Source organism: Rhamphochromis longiceps, unplaced genomic scaffold (assembly GCF_057381845.1).
Source record: "Rhamphochromis longiceps isolate RC_006_pf unplaced genomic scaffold, R_longiceps_female_GT1.1 unmapped_scaffold_4, whole genome shotgun sequence".
Lineage (NCBI taxonomy): Eukaryota > Metazoa > Chordata > Actinopteri > Cichliformes > Cichlidae > Rhamphochromis > Rhamphochromis longiceps.
The window spans coordinates 1,510,342-1,523,993 of NW_028187224.1; the positions used below are offsets into that span (position 1 = coordinate 1,510,342).

Here is a 13,652-nt window from a genome sequence, read left to right on the forward strand (position 1 = left end):
TGTGTGTGTGTGTATATATATATATATATATTAGTCAAATGGATTGATGGCCCTGGATTTTGAAATAAGAAAAAACAGTAAAAAAAATCCTTGTATGAAGTATTATTTTGTATTTTGTTTTGTGTGTCTGCAGTCTGTCAGGCTGTCTGATCACAGAGGAAGGCTGTACTTCTCTGGCCTCAGCTCTGACCTCCAACCCCTCCCATCTGAGAGAGCTGGACCTGAGCTACAATCATCCAGGTGACTCAGGAATGAAGCTGCTGTCGGCTGGACTGAAGAATCCACGCTGGAGACTGGACACTCTTAGGTATGGAGAGAATGTCTGACAGAGGAGGAAGAGCTGGAAACATTTCCTTTCAATAATGTAATTCTTTAATTCCTGTTTGTTTCATGCAGATGTGACATAAACAATCACACAAAGGAAAATTCTATAGAAAATTCTATTGCAGTGTTTCTCCAGCATTCACCTCTTTTCCCTCATTGTGTGTTTATACACCTCTCTGCATTTAACTCCAAGGTATTATTTATCTGTGGCTCTCTTTCACTGTGTGAATTCTGATCTGTCTTCCTCCCCCGACCCTAAGTGTTTGTTGCAACCCTTTTCTGGATCTGCCAGAGGTTTCTTCCTATCAAAAGGGGGTTCGCTTGTTTTTTCTCTTTCTCCCCCTTTGTCACCAAAGTGCTTGCTCATAGGGGGTAATATGATTGTTCAGGGTCTTTACCTTACACTATAAAGGGCCTGGAGGAAACTATTAGTGTGATTTGGCATGATATAAATAAAATGTAACTTAAACTGAATATGAATGAGTTATTTATCTATGAGAAGTACACAAAATTCAGCTTGGGCAATAATAATAGCTACCTTTTGCCACCATCATGCATGTTTAACAATGTAGTGGTTTTAAACGGTATAACCACAGGTCCAGAACATAAACAATATTGTGAAAAGCTTGAAATTTCATACTCAGTGAGTGAGATGAAGAGTGATGGTGGAGATGGGCTACATAGACCGGAGCCTGAGCCTGAAATGCTCTGTATGAAAGATGAAATAATACTGAGGACAGGTGAAAGATGCAGAGGCAGGTGAAGAAGTGACAAAAGAAGCCTTTAGAGGACAAAAGACCAAAGTCCAACATCAGGAAACACAAAGGGCAGGCAATCACATGAGTGCTTCTGATTGGCTGAAGAAGAATTAGAATAGAATAGAATACTTTTATTTGTCAATTTCTTCAAATGTACTTGCCATACAAAGGAATTGAAATTACGTTTCACACTGTCCCATGCGTAGGCATTGACAACAATAAGGTGCAGATGCACAACAAAAACAAAAACAGCCCTAACAATAAGATAATAAATAGTAATATAATAATATAAATAGTGCTAAAAGAATACTAAAAATATATATATAGCAGCAGGTGTGTGCAATTGCAATGCAAGGGCAGGAGGCTGAACAGACAGTGCGCGGGGTGGGTTGCATCGTTGACAATTGTGATGGCTTTGCGGGTGAGGCGAGTGGTGTAAATGTCTTGCAGGGAGGGGAGTGGTACACCAACTATCCTCTCAGCTGTTCTCACAATGCGTTGTAGAGCTTTTCTGTTATAGTCAGTGCAGCTACCGCCCCACACAGTGATGCAGCTGGAGAGGATACTTTCAATAGTTCCTCTGTAGAATGTAGTCAGGATGGGTGGTGGAGCACTTGCCCGCTTGAGTTTGCGCAGGAAGTACACAGCAAATTCAAAAGTGTTAAATGTTTTGGTGTTAATAGTCTTCTTGCAAAAGTAGAGTTAATTTCACTCTAAGCAGAATCACATTCTTTTAATGTAACTCTGAGGCGTAAAATGATAGTAGTTAAAATAGAGTGTTAAAAATGAGTGTTTCTCTGTCAAATCTGGAGGTGTTACAATGGAAACATTAACTCTTGACCTCTTAACTCTGAACTCCTAGACGGGCTATGACACCAATAGAGTAAATTCACAGACTCCGCCCCCAGCACGGCTCCAATCGAAGCTGAAGTGAAGCCGTTTCAGAACATTTTGCTCTACATATTTGAGTTGTTTGCCATGCTTGGTAAGTCATTTTTTCAAAGATTGTTTCAATTATTATTATGAGCTTTTACTTCTGTGGCTCTTTGGAGTTGAGACAAAGCTGTGTGAAAGGCATTAGCCATGTTGCTCGGTGATAGCATAATATTCTGTTTTAGCTAGCTGAAAGGTATTGTTTGCGGGCAAATACCACAGCCTTGAAAAAAAAGCTTGCATGTGAATTTTCAGTCAAACTTTTGGTCAAATACACCTAAAACAATGTCTAGAATGTGAAATGTTGGTATAATGGTGCTACTTGAAGCCTGAAAACGATCGCCCATAAAAAAACAAAAACGAGCAAACAGCAGTAGCAGACGTCCTGACTGGGTTCTACGTTAGCATAGATCCCTCCAGAGTTTTGTGCACACGGTTTAGGTAAAAATGAAAAAGGTTGAGGTTCTACATTTAGTTCAGTATTACCTGTTGCCTGTGTCTTTGTCTTTTGGGAAAATACTTTACACAAGTAATGGCTCAAAGAGGATTCCTTTTTTTTTATTTTTTACTGTGCTGCAATTGTTTACTGGATTATTTGTGCCATTAATTAATGTCAACTAATTTTTATTCGATCTCCGCACAGGATATGCTTGTGAAGATGGAATATGGGGGAGAGCAGAAGTGCGTTGAAGTTCCACAAAGGGATGAATGAAGGACATGCATATTGTATTGAAGAAATAAGTGATGAGAATGCTGTTATTTGCATTTACCAGCTCATCTATGTCAGACCTTTTGATAAACAAAATTCTAATGAAAGTGAGAACATGTATACTGTTACATCTTTCAGAAAATGTTTTGAAATTGTGGTGCACAGTTCAGAATAAATGTTTTTCAAAAACCATTGCGTCTTTTTAGTAAATGTTTATTTCCAAAAGAAATTTCTAGAAGTTCAGAACAGTAAAATTCCCGCTTTTTAGAATGAATTAGAAGATAACTCTTACGTAGTTAAACTAAAATACTCTTTGAGAGTTAATATATAAACTCTTAACACCAAGTGTTAAATTATCAACTCCAGACAGATTTGGTGTTTAACACTAAATCAGAGTTAACGTACCAACTCTCCAAAAAGAGTTAAATTAACACTCTCTGGTGTGGACCCATATAGACACTTTAATAGTGTTGAAATCAAATCCGACAGTGTTAATTTGGACATGCTGGATTTGCTGTGTAGAGGCGCTGTTGTGCTTTCTTGGCCAGTGATGCTGTGTTGGTGGTCCAAGAGAGGTCCTCACTGATGTGCACCCCCAGGAACTTGGTGCTGCTCACCCTCTCCACCGCAGCGCCGTCGATGGTCAATGGGGGGTGACAGGTGTGGCCTCTCTGGAAGTTGACAATAATCTCCTTGGTCTTACTGACATTTAGCAGGAGGTTGTTGTCTCTGCACCACGTGGTCAGGAGCTCAACCTCTTTCCTGTAGTGGGTCTCATCGCCCTTGGTGATGAGCCCCACCAGCGTTGTGTCGTCCGCAAACTTCACAAGGTGAACACTAACGTTGAGATGCTAAGGGAGATAGGACTTCTGCGACAGCCTTTCGACGCCTCCTTGCCCGGGGAGGGTTAGCAGGCGAGTCCGGTGAGTTGCTAGGCCAGCTAGCAGGCTGTCGCAGAAGTCCTATCTCCCTTAGCATCTCAACGTTAGTGTTCAAAACTTGGCAAATCTTGCTTCTCCGAATGTGTAAGAGAGCCTGACGACTGTACACATATTCCGACGTGGACTGGCGAGAAACACTTGCAGAAAGACACTTACTTGACGAACAAAACATCGCATTTTCGGGAGAGCGTGAGGTCGCTGCGTCTACACGCGCCGCCATTTTCTAGGAACCATTTTCTAGGAATTAAGTAGTCATGTTAAACCAACCACGTGACCAATTTAAGATGACATATCAATAACCTGTCATGTCAGCCTAAGACAAACCTGAGTCTCCATTTTTGTGTTAAAAGTGTTGATTTCAATTCGATATATAACAGAGGTCAGAGGGTTCCTTTGTGAGTGTGCATGCCTGCTGCAACCCATAATTTCCTTCAGGATCAATAAAGTATTTCTGATTATGATTCTGAAACTCTAAGAACAAGAAAGTCTTAAGGATTAACCTAAAACATAAGATAATAGTAATCAAACCAAAACCACTGAGTCAACAGACTCAGGACCATGACAGTTAGATGCCAACTACTGAGAATCAAAAGGACAAAAGGAATAATACTGTCATCCCGTATATAGTCATTGTAACACAGATAAAGCGCTAATGAATTAATACATGCTAGGTATTAAGTGAAATATTGGGTTATTATTAGTCAGAAGATTTAGGAATGCTACTGGAGCTGATGGGCAGTAATTAATGAATACACACAAAAGAAAAGGCTTTTGCGGGTACCATATATTTAACTAAAACCAAAGAAAAATAAGAAGAAAAGGAAAGGAAAACTTAAATAATCCCAAAAACACTGATCCACAGTGAAGAGAGGAGAAAGTCCATGAGTTTTATTTGAATGTCCATGAGAGATGTACAAGCGCTATTGTCCATAAATTGGGGGAATGGTGTGTATGATTGTGGAAATCAGTGTAATCGGAAAATGGGGACAGAGCGTCGTCTTTGAAAACTTCCTACCAGACCAGTGGAACCCCCAGCTGACGAGACTTGAGGCTGGACAAGCTCCTCGGGCCCTCCAGCTGACGAAACATGAGGCTGGACGGGGTCCTCGGGCCCTCCAGCTGACGAAACATGAGGCTGGACGGGCTCCTCGGGCCCTCCAGCTGACAAAACATGAGGCTTGACGGGGTCCTCGGGCCCTCCAGCTGACGAAACCTGAGGTTGGACGGGATCCTCGGGCCCTCCAGCTGAGACGGGAAAGTGCTGGACAGGCTCTCTAGAACCCCCAGCAGACAGGAGAAAGTGCTGGCCAGGCTCTCCAGAACCCCCAGTGGATGAGGGAGGTGGCGGCGTGGGAGCCACGGAGTGCTGAATGGGCTCATCCAAGCTTCCAGCAGGAGCTGATGTAGAGCCAAAGGGTATTGGGACCCCTGGCTGAATGCTAAGCTGACCAGAAGACTGAACTGCTACAGGGAACTGAACTGAAGACGACTGAGCTAATGGTTCAGGTGCGAATGGAGCTGCTGATGACAGAGCTAATGGCTTTGCTATAGGTGATGGGGCTAACGGCTGCGTTACAGGAGGCAGAGCAGGAGACTGAGCTACAGACTGCAAAAGAGGTAGTGAAGATGGTTGTGGCGAAAGTGAAATCAGTGGTTGACGACAGAGCTAAGGGCGACTGAACAGGAGACACTGGAGACTGAACTAGTGGCGACTGAACAGGAGACAGAGCTCGGAGCTGAATAGGCAAATGAGTGATGGACTGAACAGGCTATGGATTGCACAAGAGACTGAACTAAAGGTTGAACGGAGCACTGATTAGCAGACTGGGCTAATGGCAATGTAGGAGGCTGGGCAGCTAAGTGAGCTTCAGGAGGCTGGGCAGCTAAGCTAGCTCCTGTGTCAGTGGCAGCTGAACATTCGACACATCAGTCCAGCTCTGAGGTCTTTACACTGGCTGCCTCTCCGTCAGAGGATAGACTTTAAAGTTCTGATGCTGGTCTATAAAGCTCTGAATGGTTTAGGACCAAAATATATCAGTGACCTCCTGACCCAGTATGAACCTTCCAGATCCCTCAGGTCATCTGGATCCGGTTTTTTATCAGTTCCCAGAGTCAGAACCAGACACGGAGAAGCTGCATTCAGCTTTTATGCTCCATATATCTGGAACAAACTCCCAGAAAGCCTCAGATCAGCTGAAACACTAAGTTTATTTAAATCCAGGTTGAAGACACACCTATTCTCAGCTGCATTTGAACCTTGTTGTTGAATTGTGCTACATAAATAAACTTGCCTTGCCAGTGTAATCTGTTTCATCGAAATCCTAGCCTTAGACACCATCATTCTCTCATCGATGCATGTTTCTTTTATTTTCATTGTCATAATCACTTTTTTGGCTGCTTAGGTGCAATGACCACAAGATGGCTTCAAAATGGTTTCTTGACATAGCGTCACGGGGGAAGTGAAAGTTGTAAGGCCATTCTTTTCTCCAATAGTCAGCTCTGTGGTGTACACTTACAAGGCCTGTGTAAATGAGAATTGCCAAGAAGATGTAAAAATCACCGTCAGAGCAGTCTATGTAAACTTGCCGCCAGACCTCTTTGCAGCATTGGCATTTGTGTTCTCAATGATTGTTCTGACAACATACTCACAAAATAACAGCTGGAACAGTGACAGAGGGACCATGCTGTTGTGGTGTTAAATGTAGGGCCTGGGTCCCCTGCTGGCATACACTTGAAAGGATCAGGATTTTAGTTCTCCTCATCCCTGCTTTTCCACATTTCTTCCACCTCAGAAGACCCATTTTCCTTAAGTTTTGGTTTAGTCTTTCTAGATTTCACCTTTTTGGCCTGCTGGGTATTGGGTGTGAGAGCTGCTGCACATTGCCATGTAGAGGATGAGGGCCTTCAGGGCCCAATGAGAAGAAGATTTTATAAAATGTGTGTGTATATAATAAATACAATTATAACATATAATATCTCAAAGCATGCTCAATCATCCAGGTATGGTTGTGTTTTCAATGGGAGAAAGTTTCATCAGTCATCCAAGTGACTTTGTCAATCTCAGATCATAAATAGCACCACCAACAGTGAGATATGGTCAGTTTCATTGTCATTCTTGATTCCATACCATTATTATGCAAAGCTGAGACTGAGGAAATCACTTAGATGAGTGCTAAAATTTTATGACAAAAATGTATGTTTTTGGTAGGACACACAGCAGGCATTGAGGGAGAGCACGACAACGAGCAGGGAAAGAGACAGATACTAAATACAAGAAGGGAACAGGACAAAGAGGGAAACCTGGGAAACACAGCGAACGCTAATCACACAGGCAAGACAGGGAAAGAACAGACAAGAAAACATAACTGAGACAACGAGACACTAGAACACAGGGAAGGTAACGTAACAAAACTGCTCAAACAATCAAACTTTATCTATATAGCATTTTTTCATATACAGGATTCCTTGGATAGAATATTCCATAACAGAATTGTAATTGCATACCTTTCAGGCAGCAGTGTCTCCATTTTCGAATCGTTATTTTCTGATAATGGAACGATGAGGTCCTTATCATCGGAAGATGAATCTTACACACAAAGCTGTGTCCCACTATCATTCCAAACCATATCCAGCACTTCCTCAGCAATGTATGATTTGATGAGGAAATGCTGTCAAGACAACAGAGTTCGCTAATCACCAGTCTGCACGCAAAGACTTCTGTGCGCAAAGAAGCGGAGCCGCCTTTTTCTCAAATTTGAAAGATCCATGGCTGTAACGCTGGCTTTTACTGGTCGATTTGCACTGTTGAACCCACCTTTTAATCGTATGATCCAACAGAATCGCATTGCAACACATTATTTGTGTCAATCAAACTACTCAAAAGCTGTAAGGTGGGATATACAAATTGTGCAAGATGGCTGACCCTCACCATCGTCCAATCAAATGCATGTAATTTGTCACAAAATGGCATCCTTCCTATCGAAAACTGCTCCAAGTGCTAACTGGGAATTGTAGTTATTCAGGAAGCATAATCATATGATTGTGGATATATCTTATGGACACAAAACAGCAAAAGTATGTCAGCATTTATAATAATGTTTTTCGAAGGTGAAGCACATTTCTTCTTTTGCAGCTGGTTTGGTGAATTTTGGGCAGAGGACGATGAAATTTACAGTTTTGGAATCTGTGAGATCTGTTAGCAGTTTGTTTGGTTAGCCGGGACTCCTTGCTACGAGGCTCCGTCGTGTTGGTTTACTGACATCTTCCAAAGTGAAGTTACTGCTCTTTGAACTGTTTGTTGTCTTTGCTTTGTTAGGTGGTTGTAGAAATGGTTTATATGAGATTGTAGATGCGATTCAGAGGTTTCTGTGGATACTACACATGTCGGGACTTATATTTTGTGACCCCGTGTAATAACCGAATAAACGTAATCTCCTCACTTGCCCCTCGTACTGGGGGCATGGGGCCGATCAAGTTAAAGATCAGGGTCTGGTTTCTGGACTCTAGTCAGCATTCACACAACTCTAACTTTACTCTGGATTCTTGACTTTGTGACTTTGTGTTAGCATGTCATTTGTACAGATGGTTGCAAAGAGTCAAAGTGCTGTTAGCTGCATGATGCACAGTTTTCTGTCCTGGATGTAGTGTGTATTTCATCATCAGACTTGTGTCCTTTTGTGCGATAAAAAATAAAAGTAATGTTTACATCTCGACTATAAACAACTGCAGCATTTTCCTCTTGAGTGACATAAACTAAGAAAAACTGATTGTAGCACAGTGTGGAGGAAGAAAAATGCCCGTTTTTGATTTTTTTTTTTTTGTTTCTATTCATTCTATTGAATATTCATGATGTATTCTATTCATGATGGAGAGCAAAGGCAGGGAGGTGTTCTTTCCAGCTAAGCAGAAAAAGAATACAAAGACAATGAAGGTGACAGTTTGAATCAGTCATGTTTTATTCAATACAGTGATATACTGACAGATCCCGGATCAGTCCAAATCATCAGCAGTTTGATCCACCTATGGATTGAAGTGTATTTGTTAAAATGTTGGACTGTTCCTTTATCATTGTCTAACAGTATGTGTATCTGACCCCTCTCCTCCTTTCAGGGTGGAGCCTGCTGGAGTCCGATGGTTGAGACCAGGTCTGAGGAAGTGTAAGTGTGTTTTTAATGGGATTCATGAAAACAAAGCAGCACACATTCAACCATCTTCATCATGTCGGGAGTCATCATCAAAGTGTCAATCAATGAACAGATGACGGATCAATAACTGCAGCTGGATTGTGTTTGTTCTCTCCATCAGATTCCTGTCAACTCACAATCGACACAAACACAGTGAACAGAAACCTCCAACTGTCTGACAACAACAGGAAGGTGACGGATGTGCAAGAGGTTCAGTCATATCCTGATCATCCAGACAGATTTGATGTTTATCATCAACTGCTGTGTAGAAATGGTCTGACTGGTCGCTGTTACTGGGAGGTCGAGTGGAGAGGAAGAGTTGATGTAACAGTGAGTTACAGAAGCATCAGAAGGAAAGGAAACAGCTATGACTGTGAGTTTGGAAACAATGATCAGTCCTGGAATCTGAAATGCTCTGATGATGGCCCTGAATTTGTCAGACATAATAACATAAAAGGATCCATCTCCTCCTCCTCGTCCTCCTCCTCCTCCTCCTCTGTCTCTAACAGAGCAGCAGTGTATGTGGACTGTCCTGCTGGCACTCTGTCCTTCTACAGAGTCTCCTCTGACACTCTGATCCACCTCCACACCTTCAACACCACATTCAATGAAACTCTTTATCCTGGGTTTATGGTCTGGTCTGATGGTTCCTCAGTGTCCCTGTGCTGAGTGGAGTGTAAAGAGTTTCCTCCTGTTAGAGCAGTGGTTCCCAAACCTTTTTCGCTAGGCCCCCCTTTGTTTTACAAGAAAAATGCTCGCGTCCCCTTCTCGCGCAAACGCACACGCACAAACGCATCCTCCAACCACACACACATATTTTGCTCCATTGCGGTTTATTTCACACCTCAAACATTTAGTGAACAATTAAGCAAATACAAGTAATCTGCAATAAATGACAGGTACTAATAAAATAAACCACTAACTCTTTTAGGCTACGTCCACACCAACACGGGTATTTTTGAAAACGCAGCTGTTTCGTCCACATGTAAACGACGTTTTGAATCACCGAAAACTGAGATTTCTCAAACTCCTTTTTTGCGTTTACGTGTGGACGAGGAATACAGAGTTCGTCACTCAACATCAAAGGTATGTGCCTTTTTCACGTCACGCTGTGCTCCACGTTATTGTTTACATGAGATGAATTGCAGAATGGCAGATAGTCATATTAACAGTATTTTGTCTCTATCTTCAGGTTTTACACTCTTACATATACACACACAGTTACTGTCCCTCCATTTAGAAAGGCAGAGGCGTCAGGGTATAATTATTTCACATGTAGTTGTTTTTTCCCTGTGTAATAATATTCAACATTGCTATCAATACATTTTTCAAAAAATGTCTCGCTGTGCAAAATGGGTTTAAAAACATAAACAGCTGTGGGATCCTGTTTGTCCGTGATTTAGACAGGGGGAACAAATTGTGGCAGGATGAGCCTGATATTATTTGCATCCCACTGTAACTTTACTGTATAAAGAGCTAACATTTCCAAAATGTCAGGAGTAGTTAGTCATTATAAGAAGTGTTTGTTAGCTAAAAATCAAGAATGTGGGATACTGTTTGTGCAGGTGAAACCAAAGGGAAGATTTGCTTCACCATGTTTTCTAGTCGTTGGCTTAGAATGAAGTTGGTTTGGAAACATATTCAGTGATGCTTCATCTCCTGCTTTGCGTTTGTGTGGGCCCCCGTGCTAGCAGTGTTTAAGCATTGTTTTTGGGGTTTCCCTTTTTCATGCCCCCCCCCCGCAAGGGCTCCACACTTTGGGAACGTCTGTGTCAGAGAAACACTCTGACTGTTGAACAGATAGTTCAGTCTGTACATGTCTGTCTCTTTCACTCACAAACACGTTTTCAGATTCATGGATTCAATCAGTTGATGTTTGAAACTCTTCTAAATGATTCCTTGTAAACTTCTTCAGTCCTTTAAAGATGGAAGCTCCCATTATTCCAGGATCCACATGTTGTTTTCTGTCTTTTTCCACTCAAAGCTTCACAGTGGCCCTGGACATGTTGTTGGCCGAGAAAGGAGGTGTGTGTCCCATGTTTGGTGATATGTGTTGCACCTTCATTCTCAACAACACTGCTCCGGATGACTCTGTAACCAGGGCTCTGGAGGGTTTGAAAACTTTATCCATGGATTCGGGGCCAGATGGTCCGGGGTCTATGATGCCGTTGGTGGAGGTGGCTGAATGGACCGAGGAGTGAGACAATAGAGAGGATGTTCGCCTTCTTCGAAGGCCAAAGACAAGGAGTGTGGGGTTTATATCATTTAATATCATGTTTATTCTTTTATATCCTTTTTATTAAGCTTTCAGTAATGGTATTTGATTAAAAAAATTATTCAATATATTACACATATAGTTTCAATCACGTTATTACACATATTGCAAAATGTGCTCACACAAGAGTTGGCCTTCTGTCTGTAAGAGGTTACAGGCTTTATCTGGTGAGGTGAGAGGTGAGACAGAGTGCAGTGAGGTCGAGACAGTTCACCTGCATACACAGACATTATATAGACACATTTCTAGGTTAGAGTTAAGATGTATTTTGCTTGTAACTGCATTTGTGCCTGCATAAGCGACAGTATTTTGTAGGATGTGCTTCTGATGTTCCAGAGATAAGCGAGAGTGAGAAGATCAACAGGAAGCACCTGGCGTGGAGACGGAGAAAATGTCTTTTTGAATGTGTGTCAGAGGTTGTCAACAGAAGAGTTGTGGTTATTGTAATTTATGCATGTTATGTATCTGCTTTGACGCATTAAGGGGCGTAACAATACCTTGACGTATAAAACATTCTGAGTATGCTTTCTTGTGGGGATTTTATGCTGAGGATTGTGACGGTGTATTTCCTTCACACGTGTGTTTAATAAAATCATTGTTTTGACTCACTTGGACCTGTGGTCGTTTGTCTCTCACCTCAATCACAAATCGGGACAAGTCCTTTAACGATGGAAGCTCCCATTATTCCAGGATCCATATGTTTTCTGTCTTTTTCCACTCAAAGCTTCACAGTGAATATCAGTATGTTGTGTTTCTCTGAAGCTCAGTTCACAACCAGCTCCTCTCATAGCTGGACAATTTTTTGTTTTTATGGGCCGATGGATTTTTTTTTTTTTTTTTTTTTTTTTTTTAGGAAGGGTATATATAACTAGAAAGTGCATTTTCTGAAGAAACTGCAGTGTGAATGCTTGAATCTGAATGTATGCACTGAAAGGAATTAATTGCTGAATTTTGAGTTACAAATATTGAATGAGATTAAAAAAAAAACGAATTTAACCTGAAAACAAAGGTGCTGAACTGCTAAAAGCTGAAGGTTACACAGAAGAAGGAGTTGGAAAAAAACTGAAAATGTTTTAAATGTAAATTAGAAAACCCTAAGAAATGAGAAAAGAACATTTAGAGTCAGAAAACATCTGAATGAATATTAAAAGGTCATATTCTTTGAATCACTGAATGACTAAAATGTGATCCCTCCACTTTGATCCACACAGTTTAAAAAGTTTAAATGCCTGAGCTTTGAAAGACAAGATGTTGGAAAGAGAACAACGATGGCGACGTTTTGAGGGTAAAATGATGGCTTTAACACTGTGGACACAGCAGCAGTTGAAAGAGAAGTGTTTAAGATGAATCTTGGCAGAGTGGCAGGCAGAGCTCGTTAAGCAGGCAGGTGTGAGCCTGGTTGCTATAGTGACTGCACCCAGTGGCTCCATACACACGCACACAGACATGCGCCTCACTTTTGCTGCTTAAAATGAACAGAAAAGTCAGGCCGAAACAAATCGTTCCCAAATGAAAAGTAAAAGTCGTATTGACAAAATTCTTTCACTGTGAGCGACAGCAATGTCTAGTCTACCTAATTCTCAGTTTTCATGCCTGTGGAGTTTATTATATGGACGTGGTGACAGTGTAAAAACACCATGCTCTTCTGATTTTCAAACGAACCTTCTGAGCCGTTTTAACATTAGAGTCTATGGAAGAGTTGGAGGGAGGAGGCTGTGCATTGGTGACATTTATGAAAGAACCATAACACCTAGTACAATAGTAAACACATTGGATGAAAGAGGACAGCGATGGCTACGTTTTGAGGGTAAAATCATACCTGTAGAGCAAACGCTGCGGACACAGCAGCAGTTTTAAAAAAGATTTTAAGATTAATTTTTTTGCTCCTCTCACTCTAGCAGTTGAGCTGCCTCACTCTAGCCCCAACATTCCGTCCCATACACACCCATTATAAACTCTGAAACGGGTGAAAAAACATCATGAAACTTAAACTGGAACTGAAGAAAAAGTATAATAGATATTGAAAAGATAAATACAAGTTGAATAGTTGAATGTCTTGTCTTCGTTTTAAAGTTTGAATGGTGGCTCTATGACAATGTATGTGGAAGTAGATACAGTTTAAAGAGGAGGAAGTTGAATGAGAATTTGAAGGGTCTCCCCATTGAAATACATGGGAAATTTTTGTTGAATAAAGTTGAATAAAATTAAAAATATAAATGTTAAAAATATGAAAAATAGAAGCAGTCATGTCCAAAAGAATAGGAATCTAACGGTGTTTGAATGGTTTTTCTAAGTTGAACGGTTTTGAAGGAGTTAGATGCCAAAAAACGTACGGAATATATAATAATAACTAGAAAGTGCATTTTCTGAAGAAACTGCAGTGTGAATGCTTGAATCTGAATGTATGCACTGAAAGGAATTAATTGCTGAATTTTGAGTTACAAATATTGAATGAGATTAAAAAAAAAACGAATTTAACCTGAAAACAAAGGTGCTGAACTGCTAAAAGCTGAAGGTTACACAGAAGAA

The 13,652-nt window shown here is 41.1% G+C and overlaps 2 protein-coding genes across 4 annotated transcripts in view; both read left to right on the forward strand.

Moving 5' to 3' along the window:
• The window catches only part of LOC146640637 (protein NLRC3-like), a 57,771-nt gene extending 46,098 nt beyond the window's left edge, over nt 1-11,673 (forward strand). For all 3 annotated transcript variants that reach the window (XM_085399920.1, XM_085399919.1, XM_085399921.1), the window contains 3 exons: nt 134-307; nt 8,775-8,821; nt 8,970-11,673. In XM_085399920.1, the coding sequence (XP_085256046.1) occupies nt 134-307; nt 8,775-8,821; nt 8,970-9,517 (769 nt within the window). In that variant the 3' untranslated portion in view covers nt 9,518-11,673. The remainder of the gene's footprint in view (nt 1-133; nt 308-8,774; nt 8,822-8,969) is intronic.
• LOC146640636 (protein NLRC3-like) overlaps nt 1-13,652 on the forward strand; it is a 225,103-nt gene that overhangs the window by 46,169 nt on the left and 165,282 nt on the right. The gene's annotated exons all lie outside the window — the stretch shown is intronic.